General features: G+C 52.1%; 8 protein-coding genes across 8 annotated transcripts; 5 read left to right on the forward strand and 3 right to left on the reverse strand.

The window, feature by feature from the left end:
• Positions 1–379: 379 nt before the first annotated feature.
• On the forward strand, positions 380–3,372 carry P168DRAFT_312624 (class I SAM-dependent methyltransferase; the record flags this gene model as incomplete). Its single annotated transcript, XM_024839586.1, has 9 exons — positions 380–637; positions 689–820; positions 874–890; positions 949–1,205; positions 1,255–1,329; positions 1,379–2,660; positions 2,717–2,855; positions 2,915–3,117; positions 3,192–3,372. 9 exons carry the CDS (start codon positions 380–382, stop codon positions 3,286–3,288), a joined length of 2,460 nt encoding a protein of 819 aa, XP_024690082.1. The 3' UTR covers positions 3,289–3,372.
• A 322-nt stretch (positions 3,373–3,694) lies between these two features.
• On the reverse strand, positions 3,695–5,114 carry P168DRAFT_273864 (Rer1 family protein). Its single transcript, XM_024835392.1, has 4 exons — positions 4,893–5,114; positions 4,669–4,786; positions 4,293–4,592; positions 3,695–4,216 (listed from the first exon to the last, which is right to left on the reverse strand). Exons 1-4 carry the CDS (start codon positions 4,959–4,961, stop codon positions 4,137–4,139), a joined length of 567 nt encoding a protein of 188 aa, XP_024690083.1. The 5' UTR covers positions 4,962–5,114; the 3' UTR covers positions 3,695–4,136.
• A 469-nt stretch (positions 5,115–5,583) lies between these two features.
• echA (enoyl-CoA hydratase echA) lies at positions 5,584–6,815 on the forward strand. The gene is made up of 4 exons (XM_024839587.1): positions 5,584–5,802; positions 5,886–6,023; positions 6,109–6,654; positions 6,730–6,815. The coding sequence occupies exons 1-4, from the start codon at positions 5,655–5,657 to the stop codon at positions 6,777–6,779; spliced, it is 882 nt and encodes a 293-aa protein (XP_024690084.1). The 5' UTR covers positions 5,584–5,654; the 3' UTR covers positions 6,780–6,815.
• A 177-nt stretch (positions 6,816–6,992) lies between these two features.
• Positions 6,993–8,791, reverse strand: P168DRAFT_241971 (putative MFS alpha-glucoside transporter; the record flags this gene model as incomplete). The annotated part of the gene is made up of 2 exons (XM_024833781.1): positions 6,993–8,375; positions 8,468–8,791. 2 exons carry the CDS (start codon positions 8,789–8,791, stop codon positions 6,993–6,995), a joined length of 1,707 nt encoding a protein of 568 aa, XP_024690085.1.
• Positions 8,792–11,478: 2,687 nt separating this feature from the next.
• P168DRAFT_299088 (kinase-like protein) lies at positions 11,479–12,944 on the forward strand (the record flags this gene model as incomplete). Its single annotated transcript, XM_024838310.1, has 5 exons — positions 11,479–11,729; positions 11,777–12,108; positions 12,166–12,464; positions 12,537–12,702; positions 12,757–12,944. The coding sequence occupies 5 exons, from the start codon at positions 11,479–11,481 to the stop codon at positions 12,942–12,944; spliced, it is 1,236 nt and encodes a 411-aa protein (XP_024690086.1).
• A 322-nt stretch (positions 12,945–13,266) lies between these two features.
• Positions 13,267–16,063, forward strand: P168DRAFT_306649 (VPS9 domain protein). Its single transcript, XM_024839045.1, has 2 exons — positions 13,267–13,871; positions 13,969–16,063. The coding sequence occupies exons 1-2, from the start codon at positions 13,522–13,524 to the stop codon at positions 15,821–15,823; spliced, it is 2,205 nt and encodes a 734-aa protein (XP_024690087.1). The 5' UTR covers positions 13,267–13,521; the 3' UTR covers positions 15,824–16,063.
• A 337-nt stretch (positions 16,064–16,400) lies between these two features.
• On the reverse strand, positions 16,401–19,812 carry P168DRAFT_299090 (uncharacterized protein; the record flags this gene model as incomplete). Its single annotated transcript, XM_024838311.1, has 2 exons — positions 16,401–18,047; positions 18,508–19,812. The coding sequence occupies 2 exons, from the start codon at positions 19,810–19,812 to the stop codon at positions 16,401–16,403; spliced, it is 2,952 nt and encodes a 983-aa protein (XP_024690088.1).
• Positions 19,813–21,717: 1,905 nt separating this feature from the next.
• P168DRAFT_299091 (uncharacterized protein) lies at positions 21,718–25,603 on the forward strand (the record flags this gene model as incomplete). The annotated part of the gene is made up of 4 exons (XM_024838312.1): positions 21,718–23,679; positions 23,731–24,006; positions 24,875–25,279; positions 25,364–25,603. The coding sequence occupies 4 exons, from the start codon at positions 21,718–21,720 to the stop codon at positions 25,601–25,603; spliced, it is 2,883 nt and encodes a 960-aa protein (XP_024690089.1).
• Between the last annotated feature and the right edge of the window lie 1,976 nt (positions 25,604–27,579).

A 27,579-nucleotide genomic window follows, 5' to 3' on the forward strand; every position in this document is an offset into this window, starting at 1 on the left:
GAAATGGGTCCTTCACCAAACCCTATGATCTCAGTACATCATTGACCCAGAGGGTCCGTGGAACAGATGGGGCATGCACAAGGCGATCTGCTTCTCACTCTCCCCGCATCCAATGATTCAATTCCCTGCTATTGAGCCAGTGCTTCTAATCAGACCCAAGCCATGTGTCGTCTTGATAGGGTCTGGGGGCACTGTCTTCAGGCTCGGAGCCAGCCTTTGTGATAGTGTGGTCATGGTGGGGAAGCAGTTGATGGCTGTCTTTACAATCGCTGCGTTTGATTAAAGAAGCCGCTATTCCCCTCGAGCCTGGTGTGGCTATCCGTTTGTCAATTTGCCTGCCAGGTGAAATTGGTTCTTCTCTTGGTTAACTTCAACTACCATGGATCTCCTCAGCAACAGTCCTGCCGGTGCATTATTAGCCCGTTTGGACCGGCTTCACGTGTACTGCGCTGCCACTGCCTTCTTAGTATGCGCATTGGTTGTCACTGTCTTTCTGTTGTCGGCCAGAAAGCAGAAACTCGACCACAACAGCGGGATCTTTACATACCTCAAGTTTGCCTACGCAACGTTCCTCAAACCACATGACAAAGGTGGAGAAAGCCAACAGGATGCATTGGAGAGCTTCTACAAGACACAGGTATGGACTGCCCTGGGTATGGCTTGTAGGACTCCTTGATTGACTGAACAGGCTGGCGTATACGATGCGACCCGCAAGCGTCTTTTATGTGGTCGAGAGGATATGCTTGGTCTCACTGCTGCTCAATTGAGATACAAGGTGAATAACAAGGAGCTTCGAGCTGGAGAGGCCGTCTGGGTCGATGTAAGATACCATCACCCCCTGTGGAAAAAGAGCCAATACTGACTCATGACTAGATTGGTGGAGGCACTGGGTAAGCTTTCGAAGAGGCAATTGGCTCGACACGGACAAATCGACTGACGACATACTAGATACAATATCGAGGCCATGTCGACATTCCTGCCTGTCCCACAATTTTTCTCCCATGTCTATCTCGTCGATCTTTCGCCCTCCCTTTGCGAAGTCGCCCGTGAACGATTCCAGCGATTGGGTTGGAAAAATGTTACTGTTGTCTGTCAGAATGCGGGATCCTTCCGCTTACCAGACGAAGACAATGTCGACCCTCGTGCATCACCATCCGTTGGTGCAGATTTGGTCACTATGAGCTATAGCTTGTCGATGATACCAGGTATACATTCTATAACATCTCTTCCGGTGAGTATGCTTACACGTGATAGATTATTACAACGTCGTCGATTCGTTGACGGATCTAATGAAGCCGTCCGGTCTCTTGGGAGTCTGCGATTTTTATGGTAGGTTGTACCAAGTTCAAGAAGCTGCAGGTGCTAACAAGTGGAACAGTGCAAAGCATCGTCGACGTGTCTTCTCGCAACTATATCGGAGGCGCCTTCAACCGCCACGTCAACTGGCTTGGTCGGGTCTTCTGGCGCGCATGGTTCGACGTCGATCGTGTGAGCCTCGAGGCCGCTCGAAGAGACTACCTGGAATACCGCTTTGGAACGGTCATCTCCGCCAGCGAGAGAAACTATCTTCTGGGAGGCATTCCATACTACATCTTCGTTGGATGCCAGAAAGATATTCGGTCGTGCAACTCTGGACATGACTCTATTGAAAAACTGGACGCTTCTTTCACAGAATCGCCTTATCTCTCTCCTGCCGACCATCGCAAGGGGGTGGAAAAAGCGGAAGAGAAGAGTGCGTGCGAGATTCGCTCTAAGGCTTACGAATCAGCTGTCATAAACCTGGGCTCAAATCTACCACTCCCCTCTGCTTTCTACCAGAACCACCACTACCGGATCTTCTACAATGACCTGCTTCCAAAGCATACCCAGTTTGGAAACGAGTACATCTACGCATTCACCTGGGAAGACCCCCGCGTTGACCACCGACTGCTAAATATCCAACGCGACGACGTCATCTTGGCCATCACCAGCGCAGGAGACAACATCCTGGACTACCTCCAAAAAAGCCCTCGCCGAGTGCACGCAGTCGACCTCAACCCAAACCAGAACCACCTACTTGAGCTAAAGGTTGCCAGCTTCGAGGCACTGGGTTACCGAGACACATGGAAGATCTTCGGCGAGGGCAAGCACTCCGATTTCCGCCAGCTTCTGATATCCAAGCTCAGCCCTCACCTGTCCAGCCAAGCCTTCCAATACTGGCTGGAGCACACGCACGTCTTCACATCCAAGTCCGGCAAGGGACTCTACGAGACCGGAGGCTCACGCCACGCCATCAAGATGGTCCGCCACCTCTTCACACTCTTCGGTCTGCAGAGCCAGGTGCAAAAGCTCGTCGAGGCGCAAACCATCGCTGAGCAGCGCGAAATCTGGCCCCGCATCCGCTCAGTTCTCATGAGCAAGCCTCTCCACTGGGCCGTGGTCGGAACCGAGTGGTTTGCATGGAAGGCTGCGGGCGTTCCCCGTAACCAGCGGAACATGATCCTCGACGACTACTACAAGCGTAATGGGCTGTCGGGGGATGAGAAGCAAGCGAAGGATGTCAGTGGCCAGTCTATCTGGGAGTATGTGGTCAATACTCTGGACCCAGTCGTCAACGACACCCTTATCAGCAACGACAACTATTTTTATTTCCTGTGCCTGCAGGGCCAATTCTCCCAAAAGTGAGCATTCCCTCCCACCGACAGCTCTATGAACCACACACTGACACACCCATTAGATGCCACCCCACCTACCTATCCCCAAGAACCCACTCAAGACTCTCCTCCCCAGGCGCCTTCGACAGCCTCCGCATCCACACCGACGAAATCAACGAAGTCATCAAGCGAATCACCCCCAAGAGTCTAACCATCGCCGTGGTAAGCCCTACCCCTCCCCCCTTCCCAAACCAGCCACTCACACTAACCACAATTTCCAGATCATGGACTCAATGGACTGGTTCGACCCATCCAGCACAGACGCCTCCATCCAAACCCAAAAGCTCAACCACGCGCTCAAAACAGGCGGCCGCATCTTACTGCGCTCAGCCAGCATCGAACCCTGGTATATTCAGCGGTTCGAGCAGAACGGGTTTGCTGCGCGTCGTGTGGGCGCTCGCTTCCCGGGGAGCTGTATTGATCGGTATGTTCCTTCTTTCCCACTCTTTATGTTGGCTATTTGGCTTTGTGGGTGGTTTCTAACGTGGCTGTTCACAGTGTTAATATGTATGCTTCGACGTGGATATGCACGAAGGTTAGAGATGTCGAGGAGACGCCTCAGAGGGCGATGTCTGTGGAGCATCTTGAGATTTGAGGTTCTTTAGAAGGTGTTTCTACGGTGTGATTCGCGTTATCGGTCTTATTTGTTGTGCTTACTATTGGCTCGTGTGTTCTTTCGTTGGTTTTTGGTTCTTGGTTCTTGGTTAAAGAGAGATTTGATATCCCGATGAAGTTATGTTTTCACTATTCTTGTTATCTATTTAGTACTTTCTATTCATGGCGTATCTTGAGAACGGAATCAACGGTAGATGGTATGTACAGATTTCCAAAACCATGGTATGGATCGTTCTACTATCTCAAGAGCCACGAAGAGCTAGACTTCCATAAAATACAACCCGACATTGGATTTATAGCCACGTAAACACCGACAACACTTCATATTATGATAAAGGGGTATACGTCATATCGTACAGATCAATTTTGTCTATGTCATAGGTATGCTGAAACAAATATATGTGTAATACAACAACACATGACCGCTCTCCTCAGAACAGCGAAGAACCAACCAACATTAAGATATAAGATATGATATGATATGAGAAAAACAGAAAATAAAATAAGGCAGGACTAAAAGGTTCTGTACATAGATAAATAAAGTAGTGTTCATGAGATAGATGGGATGTTGAGTACACGATTCATCAGTAATTAGAAGCGTCTAGAGTTTGGTTAAGTTCCTTCCTCGACTCCACCGGTCAGTCAGTCCCCAGCCATTTGCGATCCGTCATTTGGGTGGGGCGGGTGAGCGGGTGGGCGAGGAGAATCGAAATGGACAGCGTGGCGAGTCGTACAAGGTATGGTTTTACCAGGTATAAGAATTCAAGAATAGGTCGGTTGGTTGGAAGGAAAGGACGGCTGGAAAAGAGAAATAGATCCAGTCGACCATTATGCCTGACCGTACCGCGTCTTGCCGAACGAGAAGGGCACGTAGCGGTACTTGATCATGTGCTGGATCTGGCGGCGCACTGGAAAAGGAATTGTAGTTAGCAGCTGTCTCTGGGCATAGCCCAGATTAGGCCGGGCTGAAGGGAAAGAACATACTGGTCAAGACGAAAAGGATAATCCAGTACATGACCAGAACAGGCCAGAAAACGGGGATATCGAAGAAAGCGAACCACGAGCACAGGAAAGCGATGGCGATGGCCCTGGTAGCCGAGTGCCAGAACTTGAACTCAGGCAGGCGGCGAATGAAGGGCCGGAACTCCTCATCCTGCTTCGTGGGCAGGCTGGCCGCGGCGTCGCCGTCTTCGAGGCCCTCGTCGTGTGTGAGGGAGGGATCGAACTTGGGCTGGAGGAAGAGGAGGAACAGGTTGAGGAGGTAGATACCGAGCGTGTACGCCACTGTTTTACCGTTAGAGATCGCGTCTTGTCTGATGTTGACCGTTGGGTGTATCCGGTGGAATATGTGTCTGCATACCAATATACCATCCCTGGACCAGGACGATCCGCAAGAAGAAGACGAGAAGGAGAACGACGGTGCCTACCCAACGGTAGGTGGTGAACGGGGTGGAAGCATCGAGGCAGGCTTGGTATTTCTGTGAACGAAGATCAATCAGTACGGTTTGTTCCACCCTCGACTGAGCCGCAATATCCAGTCTCTTTGTCTGACAGCCTCGGACACCATCAAAAAGTGTAACCCACCCTGGTGATCTTCGAAGTCTGCGCCGTCACCGCAGTGAACGGGGTCTGTTCGGGCTCAGGAACATCCATTGTGAAGCGCGGGCGAATAAATGACCGATAACAAGAAAAGAACGAGTACACTCTGCTAACCAGCGCGCATGTACCGTATAATAGACAGCGGAGTTCCTTAATCACAGAAGAAGGAGTGAGAGGAGGGGCGCGACAGATAGTAGATAGATCGATACCTGGCGATGGAGTCCTTTCGCAGGAAAAGTGTCCACTGCTGCGGCCACGGTCAGCGTAGTGCCGCTAAACCCTTTTGAGCCAAGGGGCAAGGCACCAATAAACTATGCATTGTTTGTGTATCTTGTATGGTTTGCATGTATTGCATTGTTTGCATATACTATTACTAATTACTGACTCAGCTGTTGTAGATTCACGTGCATCCATTCTTCCGAACATGATTGCAGCATCACACTGTTGACAGGTAATTGAGACCATTATGGTAGTCATGTAAATATCCTAAGCATGTACAAGGTGTTCTACGTAGCAGTCCGAAAGGAGCAACTGATAATCCAGGACTCGAGTGTCGTGATCAACCACCATGAAGCAGCTCGGTTCCCGTCGGCGTGCGGGGAGCGTCATAGCTCGGTAGTTCCGCAGCCCCCATCCGCATGCTACATATAGGGTAAAACCTTCTTAACTTCTGCATCTCCTCGAGACCTTGTATTTTGACCGCATCTACTCCAATTAGCCTATCAATTGATTTTATATCCTCTCATAATGTTCGCCCGACAGTGCTCCCGTCTGGTGTCCTCCCGGACCGCCATCCCTTTGACCTCCTACCTCGCCCGCGCGAGACCCTACTCCTCCGCGGCTTCGAGCTACGAGCACATCCTCACGTCGACTCCTAAGCCTGGTGTAGGACAGAGTATGTAGTGCCCTTATTGTACTACGATTCATCTGAAGCACATACTCTGGGGAAAGAATTGAATACTTACATGTCCACGACAGTCACCCTAAACCGCCCGAAAGCCCTCAACGCCCTCTCCAGCCCCCTCTTCAAGGAAATCAACGACGCCCTCACCAAATACGACGAAGACAAGGACATCGGCGCGATCGTCATCACAGGCAGCGAGAAGGCCTTCGCCGGTGCGTCCCTCCCCCCCCCCCAAATCCCACCCCCAACATTACCTCGGCAATAGGGCACCGGAAAGCTAACGCATCGGATATACAGCGGGAGCGGATATCAAGGAAATGGCGCCCCTAACCTTCTCCTCGGCCTACAGCTCGAACTTCATCGCCCCCTGGTCCCACCTCGCCAACAGCATCCGCAAGCCCGTCATCGCCGCCGTCTCCGGCTACGCCCTCGGCGGCGGCTGCGAGCTGGCCCTCATGTGCGACATCCTGTACTGCACGGAGAAGGCCACTTTCGGACAGCCCGAGATCAAGCTGGGTGTTATCCCGGGCGCGGGCGGCTCGCAGCGGTTGACGGCCGCGGTGGGCAAGAGCAAGGCGATGGAGTTGATCCTGACGGGCAAGAACTTCAGCGGGAAGGAGGCTGGTGAGTGGGGGGTTGCTGCTAAGGTTGTTGAGGGGGGGTTGGAGGAGTTGCTGCAGGAGGCTGTTAAGACGGCTGAGACGATTGCCAGCTATAGCCGTGTGGCGGTTCTTGCTGGCAAGGAGGCTGTCAATAAGAGTCAGGAGTTGTCGCTGAGGGAGGGGGTGGAGTTTGAGAGACGGATTTTCCATGGGTTGTTTGGGAGTAAGGATCAGAAGATTGGTAGGTCTTTCTTTACCCCGATCTGCGAATTTTATAACGGACCAGGGCCAGGGCCAGTGCTGACTTTGACTTCAGGAATGACCGCCTTCGCTGAGAAGAAGAAGCCCGAGTGGTCCCATGAGTAGATTCCGCTGGCGGATTGCCAGGAACCTGTTATCTAGCTGAATGAATATACTCAGATATGATATCTACTATATGCAGTACTAACGTGGAAACGCATAAATACACTCAACAAACAACAGTAGATCATAAAGCGTCAATCGTATTCGTTATTAGATATATACAAGAGTATTAAGTAATATTTCCCTTTCCCAGACAGTATTAACCAGGTAAACCCATCAAACAGCAGACCTCTTCTCCGAAGTCGTAACATCGACGCCCTCCTTCTGCGCCAAATAATCCGGCAGCGTGGTGTTCTCAATTGTCTCATCAAAGACATCGACAGAGGTGCTCGCAAACTTCCGCGCGCTGACATTCCGCTCGAAGAGCAGATCCAGCTCCGCGAAGGAGCGGCCCATCGGCTCAGGGACACGGAAGTAGGTGTACACGATGCAGCAGAAGCAGATGCCGCCCCAGAAGAAGCCGGCGTAGTTGCCCCAGTCCCACGCGTCCGGGTTGAGCATGTAGGGGGTGAGGACGCCGCAGATAATGGCCACAACGTTGTAGAGGTTGCGGCCGAGCACGACGGTCTTGATTTGCAGCCGGCGGGTGGAGAACTCTGCGACGAGGGAGTACGCGACTGTGCCGACGGTAAGCTGGTAGAACATGGCCCAGATGAGCATCATGGAGCCGGTCGCGAGAGCGCTCTGGTCGCGGTGTTCGTCGGGGACGAGGCCGAGGAAGCCCATGACGATGAGCATGACGCAGAGGCCGCACAGGCCGTAGAGGTAGAGGGTGCGGCGGCCGAGCCCGATGGTCATGAGGAACCAGGCGCCGAAGACGCCCGCCATGTTGATGGCGTATTGGCCCATGGCGAAGGCGTAGGCCTTGGTCGGGTCGAGGCCGGCCTGCTTGAAGAAGTACGTCGAGTAGTTGGAGAAGGTGTTGCCGCTGAGGTTCTGGATCGCCCAGACCATGCAGACGATCTCGGTGCGGCGGCGGTCGGTGCCGCGGAAGCAGTCCATGTAGCTGGCGCCGTGGGTGATTTGCTTCTCGAGGGCCGTGGTGTGGACCATCATGGCGATGGTTTCGTCGGCGTCGAAGTCGGACTCGCGGTTGACGCTCGTCAGTCGGAGCAGGGCTTGCTTGGCTTTTTGCGCTTTGCCTTTGCGGACGAGCCACCAGGGGGACTCGGGGGCGAGGGCTATCCCAACGAGGAGCGGCGCCGGCCACATCCATTGCAGACCGTACGGGATCCGATAAGCCCATTCGTCGGTGCGGGGGATCATGGCCTTGATCACTCCCACCCCGATCAGCTGTCCCAGACCCCAGCAGAAGTTGACATAGGTGGTCAGATACCCGCGCAGCGCAACGGGGCAGACCTCGGACGCGTAGGTGACGGTCAGCGTCTGGAAGACGCCCCAGGGGATACCCGCGAGGATCTCGGCGGCGAGCAGCGCTTGCACGTTGGGGGCGGTGAAGAAGATTGCGGTCCACGCGGTGATCAAAATGAGACAGGCGATCAGGGTGTAGCGGTATCCGAAGCGTTCCGACGCCCAACCGTTGATGAAGAGGCCGATGATTTCTCCGACGTACGCTCCGTTGCTGAGACCGGCTTGCCACTATGGTAGAGGAGGAGTCAGCGAACGGTGTTCGTCCAAGCGCATCGCAATCCGGAATAGGGGTAGAGAGTGAAAGGGGGGAAAAGACATACCCGCGCTGGCACTTCGTACTCTCCTTTCGATGTCAGTTCACCGTACTTGCGATTGAACTGGTCAAAGGCGTAGAAATTGTTGACTAGACTAATATCGTAGCCTTCCATGACGATACAGGTGGAAATGAGGACGCTCCAGGCGACGGCCTTGGGGTAGGTCTTGATCCCCTGTAACAGGGTCATATTCCGTTCCTTTTCCGTGGCCGCCTTTGCATTTTCAATGACCTTGGCCACGGAGGAGGTCGAATCCCGCCGATCTTTCGCAGAGGGCGGCGTCGAGTCGTACGCCGGCTGGACGACATCGTCCGCCTTGGTGGAAGCCATGGCGAGGGTAGATTGCGGTCCCCAAGCAGTGCGGAGGGAGAAAAGGAGACCGGGCTGGTGAGCGGGCGGGGTGGGCTCGAATTGAGTGTTCAACGGCCGTGTGGCTAGAAGATTGACCGAAAGGCTAGAGCCCAGAAAAAGAAAAGTAGAGAAGAGGTTTGGCCCGGTCGAGTAATTCAAATCTTCGGGACCCGGCGTGGACAGAGTGGGACTGAGTTGCCAGACATTCAAGATTTTTTATGGAGGCGGCGGGGCTTCTTTAATAGGGGAAGAGGCCCTTTCGTAGCGGAGTCCCAGAACCAGTCTCCACTTGCACCCAGGCACATCGTCCGCACGTTCCAGAGTCAATAACCGATGTATTTAAGAAATCCCTGGATCCGACATGTGGACTGGATGGTGCAGGATGAGACGATGGGAGGAAAAGGAAAGGCTTGAACGCTAGTCCCCGACCCGTCTCCAATGCAACCCGAGCATCCGACACGAGGACTGGGGGTGCAGATGCGGGGAACAGTTAGCCTATTGAAGAGAGAAGCATTAGCCGTTAGTTTATTTGTTCCCTGTCGAGTGACTGTTTCTGGGTCTGCCAGAGGTACGGAGTAGATGTGTGAATATCTGGGTAACATGTGTGAATGTGTGAATGGGATGTTAAGAGTATGACAGGCTGACGGTGAAAGACAGTTGGAAGAAGTCAATGCGTGTCTCACCACTAGAAGAACCCTTTCACTCCTTGCTTTCTTTTAGTTCCGTTAATCCCTGACTATCCCGACTGAGTTTTTTTCTCTCTCTTCTCTTCCATTCCTTTCATTTCCCTTCCTTTCTTGCTTTTCCCAAATAGGATGGTTGAGTATAGTGGCAGCCTATCATTCCCAAATTCGCCTTCAACCTCGCTTAGAGCTCCTCGGTATGGAATTAGACGACCGTGATATCTTCCACTGTCTTCTGTTGCCATATTGAACATCTTCGATCTTATAGGTTGGGAGGGTATCTTCGGCGAAAGCCGAAACTCAGTCAGACCGCATCTTGTGACAGTTGAAGTCGCATATTTGCCTCTTGACTCTATTGACTATGAAGGCACGTGCTGCTTCTATTCCTTACAATATTGATAACATTCCATAAAGATGGTGAACTCTTCCCTTCTTTTATTATTAGACACTCGACCGAGAGAAAGATCCGCAAATAAAATAAAAAATAGGGACAGAATTATATTCCCCTATCTACGTATGACGCCTTGATGTCCCTCCTCATGCAGGATATACTCCCTAGGATATATCCCCTGCAGACATGCCCCAAGTTTAATACGGATCGACAAATATGCAAGATAGTGTTTAAGATAAGATCGCATAACTTATAGACTCCAAGAATTGAACCCCCTGTCAATCTAACTAATCATACATTCCGAAAACAAAACACAACCCAAACAGACCAATTATTCTTTCTTCCCTCCAGCACCCAGAGTCTCCCCCGCCGATTTGCCCACGTTGCTGGACGTGTTGCCGATTCCCTCGGTAGCGCCGGAAACCGTCTTCCCCAGGTTTTCGGCCGCTCCACCGGCTGTCTTGCCTACTCCACCCACCACCGTGCCCAGTGTGCTTGTTGTGCCTTGTACGGTTTGGCCGAGCGTGTTTCCGAGGCCTCCCAGAAGACCGGCTGAGTTGGATGTTAGCGATGGACGATGACGTGTGGTTTGAGTGGGGGGTGTATGGGGGTAGAAAATAATAGGAAATATGTAGATATGCAAGGGGTATTCGTATGACTCGTATTCTGATAACTGAAGACATGTGCAAAGGTAACAGGGGAGTTTCTGGTGGTGGATGGTAGATGGTGGATGGTGGATGTTGGATGTTGGGTTGTATAGACTAGGTCAGTGGCTACTTACGGTTCTTGTTATCGTTGCCGTTATTCGAGGACATTGTGTTAAATAAGAGACTTGAGCTTCTGCTCTTGCTAGTATTGATAATTCAAGAATAGAATTGATGAAGAATAGAATTGATGAAGAATAGAATTGATGGAGATGGATCTTATTGAAGATACTGTCTGCATTTGCTCCATCTTTATATGGAACGATAGGTTATGATATCATCCTCCACTCTGACAGGGCAGCGTCACGGACAGCCAATGACATCCGACAAGGAACCAAATCATGGTTATTGATTAAAATTGGGTGGCAATAACAAGACTTACACTGCAGGGCATACCTATATCTACCTAATAGGCGGATCCAATGCTTTATTGATATTATCCTGCAGGTCAGCAAAGTGATCATCCCGTCTTATTCAGGTTGTCATTGGCAGAATCAAGAGACTGTATATTAAAACATTATCATAATGACGTCGATGGTGTTACTGCCTGAGAATGGCTAGTGGTGATAACAGAGATGATAGCACTCCACTATTGCTAGAAAGAGCTTTTGATAGTTTAGCTGTTTAGAGGTATATTGTTGATTGTTGGAGGCGTTGCGGGTAAAGCAGGGATGACGCATACTCAGGAGTGTAAATTTACGGCGCGTACGACTACACTTGTTTACTATAACCCATAACTGCCATGTTGGGTTCCTAACAATGAAACCCTTGAGACGACTACCTATTCTAGCAGCTGGCCTAAGACCGAGCAATATTTGCCCAAGTGTACGTACTAAAGCTGTTCAGCTTCGTAAAACAAAGGTTTCCCCATGGACAACGGTCACGTTGATGCCATTCTCGACCCATTCTTCTATTCAACCAACAGCGATAGACACTCCAGAAAAGCCACGCGCGCTTCCCACTACAGGCTTTGAAACGATCGACATTGACCAGCCAGTCGAAGAGGAAGAATTGCCTGGTTATAAAGCCGACCGATTCTATCCAGTAACGCTCGGGGAGGTTTTCCAAAGTCGTTATCAAATAATCACCAAGCTTGGCTTTGGTACCTCGTCGACTAATTGGCTGGCTAGAGATCTGATGTGAGTATTCATCAATCTGCTCCATGATCCTTAGCTGATGTGTGCAGATCTCATCAGTATGTTGCGCTGAAGTTGTATGTTCATACCTCGTTAGTCCATCGTGAACTTGTCGTTTATGATCACATCACCCGTCGTATGGCGGAAACCTCACACCGAGGACGAGGTAACATCCGGTGGCTGTTCGATTCTTTCGAAGTAAGTGGTCCGCAAGGACTGCATGTCGTCTCTGTCTTCGAAGCTGCGCAAATGAGCCTACGTGATATGCGATCGTTCTTCTTCCAACGGGATGGATTCTTCGAGGAATTTGTTCAGGGTGCCATTATTGAGCTTCTTAAAGCTGTGGATTTCCTTCACACCTATGGAGAAGTTGTACACACGGGTAACGCTTCTTATATCATCATCTTCCATAAACATCCTGTTAATATGTGCATTACAGATATCCATCCTGGAAACATGCTCCTTGGAGTTGACGATAACGAAATACTAAAGGCTTTTGAGGAAGGGGAGTTTTCGTCTCCAGTATCTCGCAAGCAAATTTCACAGACACGGTCTATATATCGCTCACGCATCATCCGACCCAAAGTAGGGCCGATGCTATTGTCGGATTTTGGTGAGGCTAGGATAGGACCAGGACCCCATGGGGGCGACATCATGCCGTTGCAATATCGGGCCCCCGAGACTCTTCGCCGTGTGGGGTGGAGCTACCCTGTCGATATTTGGAGCGTCGGCCTTACCGTATGTTATCGTCTATTGTTCACACTCATAGGCGTTGCCCTGCCCATCTCAAGCTGACAGTACTTGATACAGGCTTGGGACCTTCTCGAGTCCAGGAGACTCTTCACAGCACGGGATGAGGACGGGGATCTTTACGATGCTGCTCACTTGGCACAAATCATCGCAGCGTTAGGACCGCCGCCTCCTGAGTTTCTCGCCAAAATCCCAGAGAGACGGGCCGATTTTTGGGACGAGCATGGTGCGCTACCTTATAACCTTTTTTTTATGTCGATATTAACGATCATTGTGGTAGGAAACTGGCTGGGTCTTGCCCCGATACCCCACCATCGGACAATGGAGGCTCTTGAGACTCGGTTGGAGGATAAGACGGGCTTTTTACGGTTTGTCCGAAAGACATTGACCTGGATGCCTGAGGAGAGGGCGACTGCCAAGGAGCTTTTACAAGACCCTTGGTTAACAGGTAAATCGGCATCCGATTAGTAGCGATGTGCCTGCTGGACTCGAGGCAAGGTGCTTGCTAAGCAGGACGGGTGGAAATAGAAATTGAAGCTTTTATAAGCAGTAGTAATCACTTAACTGCAGGGTGTAATGATCTGACTATGACAATTAAAGCATGAAGCCAAATCCCTATCAAGCAGTAAAGCCCCTGTTATTCACAAGAAAACCACAGCAGAGAGAAATGGCCAGACCACAGGAAATGCGTGATTACGTCAAGACCAGATAGCGCTGAGTGCACGTGACTCCCCCAGTCGCGTTGACGGCGGGTCTCCATCCTACCGTCCTCAATACCACCCTGTCATGATTATGATATCTTATATTCGCCAACTCTCGTTGTTAGCGTTACCTCGAACGATGCTCACTCTCATTCCCTAGCCCACCCCCGGTCTCTCTTTTACTCTGCCATAGTCCAACGTGGCTCCTCCGGCGCAGTGGGGCTCTCCTGACCGTCACGCCGTGATCTGCACGCACCGATCAGCTGAACTTCCGTGGCGGGACACTAAGTCCGACTTAGGCGTTAAGTCCCATACAGACAGCAGACCCTCTCTCTCGCAGCGCCATGTCGTTGAATGGGTCTGGCAATGCGCCGCCACACCCGCGTCTACACTCCACTCGCTCCTTTCCCAGGATGGATGATGGTTCAGACGTCAGCCCGCTCTCTCGGGTGAGGGCCAAGACGGTCCAGTCGATGGCGGTCCCTGAGCCTGTCAACGGGGATGCGCTTCCGATCCCCTTAACTGATGACGATGCAGGTCAGGATGCTGGCCCTGACTTGTTTGAGAAATCAAGATCTTTTGATTCTGGTGCTACAGATGATGGGCAACAAGGCGAGGAAGGTTCCGTGCTGTCGCGAAACGTCGAGGACGATCCAGAGGAATTACCCATTGAGTTGATTAGCTTAACAGATAGGTAGTGACCTTCCCCCCCCCCTCTTTTTTTCTTTTTCTATTTTATCCTATTTTCCCATGTTACGTCTCAATCAGTGACTGATCCCTCGTGCCACCAGATTTGTCAACTCGTTGACCGCGAAAGTACACGCTTCTCCTCCCAACATCGAACAAATCTCGGACCTCTTCCAGGGCTTTTACGAGCGAGCAGAATCGCACATCGCAACGCACATATCGGCTCTCGCGTCTCGTATACACCGTGACCCTTCTCCATACCCTCCCGACCAACGCTCCCGTGCTAGTACCCAGACCAAAGCGAACAAGGATGCGGGCAACACCCCCAGCCGGCAGATGCTGACCGCGTCGGAAGTGGCGGAGAGGAGAGCGGCGCGGAAGCTTCTTGCTCATAAACAGGTGGCTCTGGAGGAAGCTATCGAACGGAGAGCCTGTGAGAGCATATATAACAGGATTTGGAGGCATAAGAGCACCTTGGATGAGGCGCGTGATGAACAGCTACGCTCAAAGACGGCAGCCCTCCTTCTACTTGGAATAAATCTCAAGGATCTCGGAATCGACATCGACATCGCAGCCGTGGATGAAGTCAAACAGAAAGAGACCGACGAATGCCTGGCGGTGGCCCGGGATTTTCTTGCGAGAATGAACGATGAGAAGTACCCCTTGGGAAAGCTACGCCACCTTGCATCGGCGCACAAGGCGATCGTTGACGCCTTGACCAAATTGCTCCCATCTTCGTCTTCGGCCGATGAGATCTTACCGACCTTGATCTACTCCCTCGTTACGTGTCCCACCGAGGGAATCAACATCATTAGCAACCTGTTCTTCATACAGCGGTTCAGGTCGGCCAGTAAAGTCGACGGTGAAACAGCATACTGCCTTACCAACCTCGAAGCGGCGATCAGCTTCTTAGAAAATGTCGATCTATCCGAGCTTCGCGCCGACGACATGCAGGACGGACAAGCCAAATCGCCAAACGACGTACCAAAGCCCCTTGATCCGAAGATGGCAAACAAGGAAACAACAACGGTTACCGTCACGCAGGTCGCGTCGTCGCCCGAGTTTTCGAAACCCGGCGGCACAGAGACAGCCGCAGAGACGCTCCCCCGGTCCCAGCTGTCTACATCGAGCCAACGACGCCTGAATAGCTTGTTCCAACCCCCGTCAAAGGTGCTCGGTGCCGCCAACGATGCCGTCCGCAATACCGCCGACCAGAGCATAAAGAACATCGGCGCAACCCTAGATTCCAGCTTCAACTTCCTCTTCGGTCGTCTAAAAGAACTCCAATCCAGCGACCTTCCTGGCAGCGACGGAAAAAACTCAGTAGTACCGAAGACGCTAGCCGACGCCCGACGCCTAATCACATCCCCAGCTACCGACCAAGAGAATCAACCCCCCAAAGGACCCGCAGCGCCTCAGCTTAGACGGATCGGATCCAAAGCAGAAGACACCTTCCTGGGCCTAGTAGGCGGGCAACGAACACAGCGCGATCGAAGCGCAGACAGCACCCGAACCCAAGGCTCCCGAAAATCCAGCACCATGCCACTTCCAACGAAGGACGAGCCATCACCGAATCCCTCATCCCAAGCATCCCCCACAGGCGCACCAATCGCACAAACCCCGCTAGACTCAGTCCGCAATTTCGGCAACACCCTCAACCCCCTCAACCACATCCCAGGTATGATCCGCAGTTTCGGCCGCGCCACGCCTGAGCTTCCTGGAGGAGGATCAGCCGCCTCTTCCCCCTCGGAGCGAGCCAAACCACCTCCCGCCTCGCGGGAAGTCTCCTCCTCCAGCCTCACCAGCCCACCCCGCAAACCAGACCCGCCCATCCAGCGATTCATCCAAATGCAGGATTTCAACGATCTCACGATCCGGGACGTGGCTGTCCTCTTGGAAGATTATAAGAGGCTTGCAGCGGCGCTCCAAGAGCAGAGTGCGGGGCAGAATCCCAAGTAGAATGGGCGCTGCTGCTTGCGCTCTCATTCGAAATCTTTATCCTCAAGCGCATTTCCTCCCTTCCTGCTTATTACTTCAATTTCGGACAGGTGTTCTTGGGGCTGCTATCTAGAGCAGTGGTTGGCGTTGGTATTGGCATCTATGCATTATTGTTCTTCATATACCTCTTTGTTCATACCATTTGTCGATGTGATTCATCGTGATATTTAAGTTTTGAGAGTTAGTTAATGAGGACTAATTTGGTATATACTACCTACTTCTATCCATTCCTTACACTATGGTCTGCGTTACCTAAAGAATGATCTCCATGATTATGTGGATTTGATACATAGAATAGAATAGAGATAAGACCATTTCTAACATGAGGGGTAAAACTAAGATAGATAAATAAAAATAAATCGTAACACTCATTAAAACATCGTGAGTTTAAGCCTTGGTATCAGGATCAGGGCACTACTACCCAGGCAGGTAGGCAGATACCCACCAGGTAGATAGATAGATGTATTGAACAATCAATCAACCACCACCTCCCCAACGAACTCGTCCATTGCCCTTGTCATTATTGTTGATAACACAATCAAGGCGTCCGACCGCGCAACACCTCCGCCCCCCCAGACCGCATCTCCTCAAACTTCCTCGACAGCTCCTCAGACTGAATCTCAACAGTCTCATGCCTCCTCTTAACCTCCGCCTCAAACACAGCAGCCGTCTTGCGGCGCGCATGCCGCAAGTCCTTCATCTTCTTGAGCATGCTGCTGAACTGCTCGACGAGGACGTCGCCGCAGTCTTCCCATTCGTTCATCGTTAGGTTGGAGAAGTACGCGTCGCGGTCGGAGTTGGAGAGTCGGGAGAGGAAGGCGAGTTTGTCTTCGGGTGAGGTGTTGTTGTTGTTGTCGGGGGCTTCGACTTCCTGAGTGGGGTGGAGTGCGCGCGCTGCGGCGGGGTCGTGGTCGAAGGGTTCGGATTGGAGTGAGTCGAAGGTTTTTTGGTGCAGTTCTTGGGGGGAATAGTCTGCTTCGAAGAGGCGCTTTTTCTGGGCGCGAGTTGATGATGATGGGTTGTTGTTGTTGTTGGGTTCGTCGTTGTGGTTAGGCTCCACAATGCGCCGCACTGAGCTGCGTCTGGAGAATGGGTCGTACTCGTCGTAGCTGTAGTCGTTGTCGAGGCCGTCGAGGTTGGTCATGTCGAAGGCTGTGAGCGAGGGGTTGTTGCTGCCTCTGTTGAGGCCAAAGTCCATGGAGAAGGACCCCATGTTGGCTGCCTCTTCTCTGTCGGCGTCTGACGGGTCAGGTGCAGGCATGCTTGGCTGTTGTCTGCTGGGTTGAGGCTGAGGCTGAGGCCGCGGGCCAGAGCTGCGGCGGGTGGGGGTGCGGTCACCGAGCTTGTCGAGGAGAGAGGGCTTGGGAGGGCTGAATCTCGTGCGTGGTGTTGTGCTCATCGTGTGCGGGAGAGCGGGCTTCCGGTTGGTGCTCACGGGTATGTGGCTGGTGATTCTGGGATCCGACGACGTGGACCGGTCGAAGGCCGGGGTTTTGGACGGCTCCGGGTGCTGCTCCTCCTGGTGGTGGTCTGGTTGCGCCTGCGATTTGCGACTGGCGTTCCAGAAACTTTGGAGTCGTCGGCTCAAAGGTTCATCTGCGTGGCGGCGTCGGTGGAAATGGTCGGGGGATCCATTGGTGGCCTCTGATTGTTCGTCGTCGCCGGCCATCGAGGTCAGTTGGCTTGCGTTGTCGTCGCCGCCGTCCTCTGACGAGAAGCCCGCTGACTTCATGGCCTTATCCCCGAGGTTGTCATACCACTGGGGATCGAATGAGTGGGCGCCTTGATGATACTGGTACATAGGTTGCGGGTCTATGCCCTGGTGTTGCGCCGTCGCAGCGGGCGACAATTGGGTGGGCCGCAGCTCGTCGATCCCGAGAATGCTGGTGGCGGCGATGGTCGAGTCATCCACACCCTCAACATCTGTGTCGAACATGTCTCTTTGCTGGATTGTTTCAGCTTCTGAGTGAGGCGGGCCGTCAATGGACGCGGCCCCGTAATTGTCCCGCTGGAGGTGTCGATTGAGGGGCATCGGTGCCGGCGCAACCCTCGTCGTTGGTGGAATATCGAATCTTGCCTGGTCCGCTAGTTGCTGTCTGGTTCGATGTGGCGGTTCCTTGACAGATGGTCGAAGCTGAATCGCTTCCTTTGAGTGTACATAGTCCCCGACACCCATCTTTCTTGTCTAGAATGGCGTGAAAGGTCGGTCAAGAGAAACGGGTAAAAAAAGAGTAATAACCGTTCGACCACTCGCTCAGCCAATCTTCCCGGTAGACGTCTCGAATAGACGACCTTATCCAGCTGAACAATGATCTCGGTAGAGTTGGGTAGTCACACGTGGGTGAATGTTCATCATGAGAGCTCGCGGTGGGAGAATTGGCCAATGACGAGCCCAACGCGTGGATCGCTCGCCGACACACGATCCCGCCACGAGGTCACGTGCCTATATCAGTAGATAGCCTACTATATCCAGTTTATAAACACTTATGGATATAACTTTTATAAGTAGCTTGACTATTAATCCTACTGTCTACGGTAGTGTGGTATGAGGAATGCTCCCGAGATAAGAGGTCCACATGCTAGTGTTCCTCCAATTGATAGATATTAAAGATGAATTATGTACTGTCATTATGGTCGTCCAAAACGCTGTCATCGTCGATATGAAAGTCCTTCAAAGTCGATGTCATACCCTTGCCGCGTTTCTTCGCCTTTTCAAAATATTCCCTGGATTTGCGCACTTCTGTCTGCCGTTTCTCTGCCGCGAGCCTCCTTTCCCGTCTGTCCTGGACGGATTCCAGCGTCTCTTCCACAGGCATACGATCCTCATCGCTGCCATCCCCCTCATCAAGATAATGACCTCCAGCTCCTTGAGGCAGAGAATACACATGGAGATCACCGATCCAGAGCGATATCATGCCGCGAAGCTCCAACAACTCGGGTGAGTCCGAATACGGAAACGACATGAGAAGCTCATCCAGTCTCGCCGCAATCTTGCCAGCTTCGTCCAGTTCTCGGGCGCGCACCCCGGCTATGAGAGCTCTGATCTTCTGTTTCGAGCCCGCCTGGCCGCCGATGTCCGATGCTGTGTCTTCTTCCTCCGAAAATTCACCAGCATCCTCGTGCTCAATGCGGATTTCCTCGCGAGCGAATTTGCTTTCCTCTTGAGTAACGTAAACCCAAAGGCCGAACATGGCCGGGTAGAACTGCATGGAGCTTACGGCATCCGGCGCAGACTTACGGAATGGATGCTGGACTACCATCCTCTCGTAGTACTCTTTCGCTTCCTCGAATCCCTTTCGGGTGAAACAGAGTCCGGCCGGACCGATGTCGCGTCCGGTATCATCATCTGGTGCTCTACCTGCCTCATCCGAGATTTGACGGCCTCGTTGAAGCAAGATTTCGGCACCGATACCCCATCGGCCTCCCGTGCGCACATCCACGGGGACACCACGGAACTCTTCGCGGATGATCAGACCCCACGCCCGGCCAGCACGAACGTAGTCTCTCTCAAGGAGACACCGGTGCAGGATGTTAGAGAGAACCGAAATATGCTGAAGCCGCAGGTTCCCCCGGTGCGCTGCCGACTGCGGTGGGTAAAGGGGACTCGAGAGCGACGATAATTCATGCAGAAGATGATTGTGTCTCGCTCCCTTGGCGCGACCCTCTTTAGCGGGGCCATGAGGGAAATGGCCTCCCGGGATCTCCTGGTCAAACGAGAGGCCCGCGATGCGATACTGACGGGCCTCATCCGGAGATAGTGTCAGAGATGGCGCAGGAGGAGCTATCTCGGAAGCCGCATCTGTTGTTTCCCCATTGTCGTCGTCGTCGCTCCACCCGTCACGGTCCTTTTTACGTTTTTTGGACTCGTATTGAGCGGCGCGCACGCTGAGAGGTTGTTGCCATGATGGCAGGGGCAATGAGAATGCGGATGCTGAGGGTGCAGATGCCATGGAGGCTTCAGCGGTCCGAGAGCGATTTTGACTGCCTAAGAGATCTTGCTATAGTTTCCATGGATGTGCGAGTGGGATGTGCTTTTCTCGGTTCTTCTTGTCTCTATATTTTGCGTCCTTTGGTTTTTGACTTGTTTGCTTGTCTTTTCGCTTTATCACGAGGTCGCTTTAAACACAACTGTTGATAAAGCCAATCAATGGAAATACAGATATTAATAATCTTCAGACACAAGAAAGACAGCCGGTAGTTCCACGGCGAAGAACCGAAGCACCCGAACGAGAGAAAGAGAGAAAATGAAAACGGGTGATACTGCCGATCCTGAGGCAGCCATCGGATCCACGGTGCCGTTTCCGAAAGGCGAAGAAAGACCGATGATCTTTCTTTACCCCGAGTTAAGAGGTATCAAAGCAATTCAGATACAGTTGCAAGCAGAATAGAATAATAAAGACGATACATGAAAGACGCATCAACTATGATTACCTTTGAAATGCGACCAGTGATGATAAAACCACCGGAGTAGATCCCTCCTTGTTAATAGCAATACTTCGTAGTAATCAGTGTGGAATGGCTGAAACAACCCCTCATGGTAATCACCCCATGGCGCCCAACGGAGATTACGAAACTCTCAACTTGGAGAGACAAGGACAGCAGCCAATATCTCAAATTGAAAAGAATAGTGAAATATCACCCATTGCACACAAGGAGGAAGGCTCTCTTGAATCCACCGCTAGTCCTGATTAAGATAGTCAGCCCAGTGTAGTGAATCCACCCGTGTAAGCAAGCCGCCCCGTTATCATTCTCCATTTCCACTAATGAACCCTCCGTCATCGTCCTCTCCATCAACCATCGGCTCCCGCTCTGTCCTCGAATCTGGTTAATCTTGAGCCTCACCCCCAGGCATTTACTTAACGCGATATCCTATTGAAACCCCATGACCGATTTTGATCCACTCTTTGACTCTGCATCGTAATCGTCACTATCGCTGACAGGGTTGGCTGTCGTGGGGTCTATCCCCAGACGTCGTACGGGGCTAAGAACCTCTCAACGTCTGCCTATCTTGTTATAACCACCCATATGTGAATTCAGCACTTGATCCTACGTCTGTCAACTTCCTTTTGGATTTTCATATTCTTGGATTGCACGTCGATCGGAGAAGAGAAAACCACGTCATTGTCGCTGTCAGTCGTGGCCCTTGGACGCCAAGCTCACGAGACAAGGTCTCCAAGGCACGCGATTTCTCCAACATCTTCGGCCATAAATGCTATTACGTCTTGTCAAAAATATACGGATTACCGCTGGGGATCGGTCAATTTATGCTGTTGATCTAAATCTGTATACTGGTACGTATGGCTTGATGTCGGGCGGTTTTCAGACGTCGCACCTGGGATGACTCGTGCTGTCTCAACCACTCAACCCCTTTCCATCATCTCCTTTTCTCATAAACTGTTCCCCTTCTACGCATCTCCCGTGGTGTTGAGCCTTTCGATTTGATTCAAAAATATTCTCTCTGACTAATTCCTCGCTCCTTTAGTCATCGTCTCGTCGATGGATCTAGTCAGCTTATAAAACCCCCCATCGCCACCTTCCAGATTAGCACCGTTGCTACTATGGGCCAGGCTCCTTCCACACACAGAGACCAACGCCAAAGGATTCATTCGCAACACTTCTCCCCCCTCCAAGCACGTCGTGGTCGAGTCGATAGGCATGAAGATATGAACGACGGGCGGAACTTCGAGTCGAACTTCGGACAGACGGGACAGTCCCAGTCCCCGTCGGGGCCGTCCGGGACGGAGGGGAGTCACCATGGGGCACAAGGGTTCCTACCGGGTCAGCCATTTCCAGCGCCGGGGAGTTGGCAACCTGGCGCGTCTCCGTATGGCGAGCGATCGGCGACGACGGGACCCATGGGGAGTATTGATGAGGAAAGCAGTTCGCAGTACGACCACAATCAGCGCGAGTACCGCTCTGCAATTCTTGCTCGCATGGCCGCTCGAAGGCAGTCGACAATGTCGCGGTTAGGGTCCAGAATCTTACCAAACTCCGTTATCCGCGGGCTTCTGAGCAGCGAGGAGGAAACACCTGCGGAGGGTCATGCCCATCGACATGGGGTGGTATCGAGGTCTATCCCGAGGTCTGAAGTCACACAAAGCAGCAGTCGCTTCAGTCCATTCAGCTCTCTTAGTTCCAGGGGCATTTCGAGACGACGCTCGCTCCGCGGGCCTTATTTCATCCCCCGCAATGAACCGTCACTGATGCCGAGCGTCACCGCCCCATTCGATACTACCACGGAAAATGCTCCTGATCCTTCTCGAGGGTCATGGCGGCGAAGTGCCCGGTTGCACCGTGTCCGAAACTCACTATCAAGCCCCATCTCACAGATGTTCGGTCAGCCGAGCCACCACAACAATCGCAACGCACAACCGCCCACGCTGCCCGTGGGGTTGGCGTCCGATGAAGAAGCCACCGGTTATATTCCTCATCTGAGACCCATAGATACCCGAATGGACTTTGATGAGTCTCCGGAACTCGACTCGGTAAATCCCGCTGCGGCGAACACACGTCCTACCTCGCCCATGTCGACCCAGTCGGGCCACGGACGGTCTAGTCTCCGGCAGCTACCCGGTCTCTTGAGAGGGAGGCCATCCCGAGCTTTGCGACGGGAGGATCAGACCCCTCTGTCCCGTGTGCTGCAGCTAGCCGCTGCGGCCATCGCCGCTCAGCTTTCTGGCACCGCCGGTCCAGTCATGCCAAACATCCAGGCCCTGGGCAATGATGGCCTGGATGGTTCGTTGGAGAATTTTATTCAAAGTTTGCAACACGCCACATCAGCACAAGCGACTCCAAGCGAGACACCAAATACTACGGGGGATCCCACGCCTCCGACACCGGTTAACTTTTTACGGGTTTTCCGGTTTGCCAACTCGGAGGGTATCAGTCCTCCGGGGCCACCAAATCGACCGGCGGAACCTGATAGTGTCAGTCTCAGAGACGGGATGGATATCGATAACGGCGGCGGCGGCAGCAGCAGCAGCAACAACACCACCCCCAACCCCAACCCCAACCCCAACACCGATAACGGCGGCGGCGGCAATCATGACAATAACGACAACAATAATGACAATAATGCCGACGGGCCAGTTGAAGGACGGACTGTTACCTTGGTCGTGGTTGGCGTGAGATCGGTCCCATCAAACAGTGGACCCGGTGGTGATCAGCAACCTGGCCCTGGTGGCCTGGATGCCCTGCTTCGTCTGCCGTTCTTGACACCAAATCTGTCTCGCAACCAAGATGGTGGGATTGGCTTACCACCCCGGCCTGAAGGTCGGCCTAGGTTTGCTCCCAGTCGTCCTCAGCCTGGAGCTTCTGGCACCCTTTCTCCTAGTGATGACCTCCCACAACCAAGCCCCGGAAGCTCATCGCGCAGGCCATCAGATACCGGGAGTCGTGGCCCACTATCATCAGCGCCTTCCATCCTCTCAGAAAGTCCTCCAGGCCCTCACCCCCCTCCGTCTACGCCAGCAGAGCCCGGGATCTCCGCCGTCTCGTCGGGCGCCTCCACCCCCAGTCGGAGGCCATCATCTGCCTCCGTCATGTCTCCGGGTGTTTTGCCACAACTCAGCGAAAATCGGCCCTCCTTTGAAACCCCCGAAGATATCATCCCTCCCAGTACGTCTCGGCAACGACGTCGCAGTGATTCTGAATACGCCCGTCATCGGGACCTAGGGTCGGGGTCTGTCAGGCGGAATGGGGTCGTAGAGCCCGACAACGCCACACCTCCAGCCGGTCGAAGCTGGCTAATCTACGTTGTGGGGACGAATCTCTCAGAGAACCACCCTGCGTTTGCAACTCCAAGCCTCTTCACAGATGTAAGTTTCGTACCATGCTTTGTCGATGGACTCGAGCTAATCCACGACCAGAACCCGACATATGAAGACATGATTCTTCTGTCCTCTCTTCTAGGACCAGCCAAGCCTCCTGTCGCATCCCAGGATGATCTCACTTCGGCAGGTGGGCTATTTCACCTTGTGAGACAGGCTGACTCGCTGGTTGCAGCAGCATTAGACGGCACCATTACCGTCCCGATTCCTGATGGTGACCGCTGTTTGATTTGCCTCAGCGACTACGAGGTGACCGAACAAGTTCGGCAATTGACCAAATGCAAACACGTCTTTCACCGTGATTGCATAGACCAGGTTCGTTCTATCCAATCAGCAGCTTCCCGACCATCTGTACTAACTTTCCCAGTGGTTGACAACCGGTCGCAACTCTTGCCCCCTCTGTCGAGGTCAAGGCGTAGCCGAAACATCAAATCCACCCTCGGCACCTGAAATGCCAGACCCGGCTGCAGCATAATATGCCGCCCCACTATCGTTGCGACGATATCGCTATTTTGTTTCATTGACTTCCATATTACCCAGTATTAGCATCAGCGTCGATTTACGATTGGTTACTCTCTTCTCATGCCTTTATGGATATCCACTGCAGCATTTGTCCCGTTTAATGTGGTGCATATTCTGATGCTCTTCGAATAGAATGCTCGTTACGGCTGTGCCGTGACTGTGTCAAGGGCTTGCATTCTCTCGAGTTGATTTAATGATATATCTATCTGATTCTATACTAGCCTGTATTCTTTCGTAGTGCATGTATCTCATGAGTAGGACATGATACTGAGAACAACAGTAATGTATGATAGAGCGAAATCGGAGTGCCCCACACTCCGCTCTGAGGAGCGCTGACTCAGCACACGGTTTGTGCCCCGCTCTTCAGACTCGGTGATTGAAGCTTCAGATTCGTCCCAGGAACGTTTACCATTATTAGAGACTGTTGTATATTCTCGGCTGAAGTCTCATTCTCCGGTGGTGTCAAACGTGAATCACAAATTTGATTGAGTTGAACGACACCCGCGACATCACATCTCAACCCGCACCCGACACAACACACCCCACGTCTCACTTTTTCCTCCGCTCCGCAACAACCTCCGCAACAACCCTCCACAGCAACCCTCTCCAACACCCCTCTACAACGACTCAAAAGACCCCAACAAGGGCAAAATAAACAAAGATGGCCCCAACCCGCCTCACAATCCTCATCTCCGGCAGCGGCACCAACCTCCAAGCCGTAATCGACAAAACCGCCGACGGAACCCTCCCGACAACCATCGTGCGCGTGATCTCCAACCGCAAAAACGCCTTCGGCCTCGAGCGCGCCCGCCGCGCCGGCATCCCCACCCAGTACCACAATCTCGTGGCCTACAAGAAGCGACACCCGGACACGCCGGAGGGCGTGCAGGCTGCGCGCGAGGAGTACGACGCGGAGCTGGCGCGGCTGGTGGTGGCCGATGCGCCGGACCTGGTGGTGTGTTTGGGGTTTATGCATGTGCTTTCGGGGAGGTTTTTGGAGAATTTGAACGGGGTGGAGATTATTAATTTGCATCCTGCGTTGCCGGGGCGTTTAATGGGGCTGTATGTTTCTTTTTCCACTCTTCTTTCTCTATCGTTGATTGGGATCTATATGTTTGTGTGGTGAAAGGCAGCTGGCTAACTGTTACAGAACGCGATTGAACGCGCGCACGCCGCCTGGCTCGAAGGCAAGATCGACAAGACGGGCGTGATGATCCACAAGGTGATTTCGGAGGTGGACATGGGGACGCCGATTCTTGTGCGGGAGATTCCGTTCGTGAAGGGCGTTGACGAGGACTTGCATAAGTTTGAGCAGAAGGTGCATGAGATTGAGTGGGGGGTTGTCATTGAGGGGATTCAGATTAGTATTCGGGATTTGGGGAGTCAATGATTTGATTGATTGGGGGTTGATAATTGGTGATAGGGAGCGGTGTGAGAGGGGTGGGGAGGGTGGGGAGGGTGGGGGGTGTATGCTATAGAAATGACGACTACTACTGCGGCAGGGCTAGAGAGCTATACCAGGTCATGGTTGGCTATGATTTACGAATTGCATAGAAAAGAAATACATTAAGATGAAGGAAGTCTGGGCGTGTTGTGTACTACTGTACGGAGTACCTATTACCTTACTTTAGGTGGCAGGTATATAGTACCACTCAGCGTGGAGTAGATAGGTAGATCCCTAACTAGGCAACCCAGCTTCGCGGGATTTGAACCTGCATCAATATCAGCAGTCCTGCAAGGGGTAGGGCTCCGGCAGTGGACTAGATTGACACATCACATGTCTGTCTGTGTCTTATCTGCAACGGTCTCGCCATCGTGATACTCCGTCGTTTGTCTGGCCGTTATATGTGGGTCTGGTTTAACTTGCTTGTGCAACGAGAAAATCCAGACTTGATATAGATGTATGGACAGACGTAGCTATCATTACGTTGGTCCAACAGGTCACAAGGTTATGCTGTGTGACCGGCTACTGCGGGTTGGAAGGTTGTGCTGTCGTACAACTAGGGATTTTGAACAACCTTTATCTATCTGTATTTCTGTATATCTATCCTTGGTGCACCTTTGATAATGGTATTGATGATGATACTATTATTTTTTATCAGAAGAAAGGAGCAAGAAGTAGGCAATTTAGGATAAAGTGGATGATGATCACCATTGGCGTCGATCTATAGGTAAGATCGGTGGCGAAAGCCCTGAGTGTACCTAGGCACTTATCTACGGCGTTACTTCTGGCAAGACCAGTATCAGAAGACAATGAAACTTAACCTGAGATAAGGTACGTCCCGGGTAGACGGCGGCAGTGGCGCAGTATACCAGACCGAGAAACTCCAAGATCACTACCCAGGTATCTCTTCTCAGGGACTGTCTACTCGTACATAGATGGTAGACAGTAGATAGTAAAAGTAGATAGTAAATACTCTAGACTAAAGAAACCATATCATGTGACGGGCTACTATAAATTGCGGGAACGATTTACCCACTAGTAAATAGTAGTAGGCCGACCACATTACCCAAATAGGTGAATGCACAGTCACGCCTGATCGACATCTGGCTGTCTCCCTTTTCTACGGGGTAGCCTTGGGCGGGATTAGTCCTCTTGGCCGTTGAAGGCGTCTGCAGATGCGCCACGGGGCATAGAGTTACTATTGGACTAGTAGTGGTAGTAGTATCCTGTAGTAGTAATTGGTGGTTGCCTTCAGGAGTAGGAATAAATAGCGTCGAGACAATTATAGATATACGTGTACGGACTATCCACCACTAGGTAGTATTAAATAGTAGATACTAACTAATAGTTAGAAGAGCCTCCTCTCCTCTCCCCCGTCTAGGTCCTGATAGAACTTGCATCCTGGCCTTTTTGTGAATTTGGTGGAGGAATCCTGGTCAGCGGTACATTCTCAAACCGGGGGCTAAGCCACATTCATCTTTGATTGATCCTTGAATTTGAATTTGTTGGGGGGTAGTATAAAGGGTAAGGGGACGGAAGTAACCTAGCTATTATTTAGTCTACTCCCATTTTTGCCTGACATGTACCTACTGCATAACTAGTACTACCTACAGTAGACTAACCCCTTGATTTCATCCGAGGTAGCCTGTGACAGACTACTAGACAACAAACAAAAGATGAACGTTTGGGGGTTGAGGATCTGGATCCTAGTAACTTGTAAGGAACGAACTACAGCACGGGATGTAGTAACACTTACACAGCTCCCAGTGTGGACAGTGGACAGTGGACACTTACATAGTACGCAGTACGTACAGTGAACCACAGGCTCTACCCCCTCCACAAAAGAATGGAGATGTGATGGGTCACGGAACGAAAACCTTCCGGCCGAAGTGGAGATCTCTTTCCCATCCAGGGAACTGCCA

This window comes from Aspergillus campestris (genome assembly GCF_002847485.1).
Source record: "Aspergillus campestris IBT 28561 chromosome Unknown P168scaffold_11, whole genome shotgun sequence".
Lineage (NCBI taxonomy): Eukaryota > Fungi > Ascomycota > Eurotiomycetes > Eurotiales > Aspergillaceae > Aspergillus > Aspergillus campestris.

Excerpts from the sequence above, each read along its gene's own strand:
- P168DRAFT_273864 (XM_024835392.1), bottom strand. The coding sequence starts at position 4,961 with ATGGATGTTCCTGAGCCCGAACAGACCCCGTTCACTGCGGTGACGGCG. Across the intron at positions 4,787-4,892 it reads AGACTTCGAAGATCACCAGG|AAATACCAAGCCTGCCTCGA; the intron begins GTGGGTTACACT and ends CTTCGTTCACAG. Across the intron at positions 4,593-4,668 it reads GGTCCAGGGATGGTATATTG|TGGCGTACACGCTCGGTATC; the intron begins GTATGCAGACAC and ends ACGGTAAAACAG.
- echA (XM_024839587.1), top strand. The coding sequence starts at position 5,655 with ATGTTCGCCCGACAGTGCTCCCGTCTGGTGTCCTCCCGGACCGCCATC. Across the intron at positions 5,803-5,885 it reads TAAGCCTGGTGTAGGACAGA|TCACCCTAAACCGCCCGAAA; the intron begins GTATGTAGTGCC and ends TGTCCACGACAG. Across the intron at positions 6,024-6,108 it reads CAGCGAGAAGGCCTTCGCCG|CGGGAGCGGATATCAAGGAA; the intron begins GTGCGTCCCTCC and ends TCGGATATACAG.
- P168DRAFT_306649 (XM_024839045.1), top strand. The coding sequence starts at position 13,522 with ATGTCGTTGAATGGGTCTGGCAATGCGCCGCCACACCCGCGTCTACAC. Across the intron at positions 13,872-13,968 it reads TTGATTAGCTTAACAGATAG|ATTTGTCAACTCGTTGACCG; the intron begins GTAGTGACCTTC and ends TCGTGCCACCAG.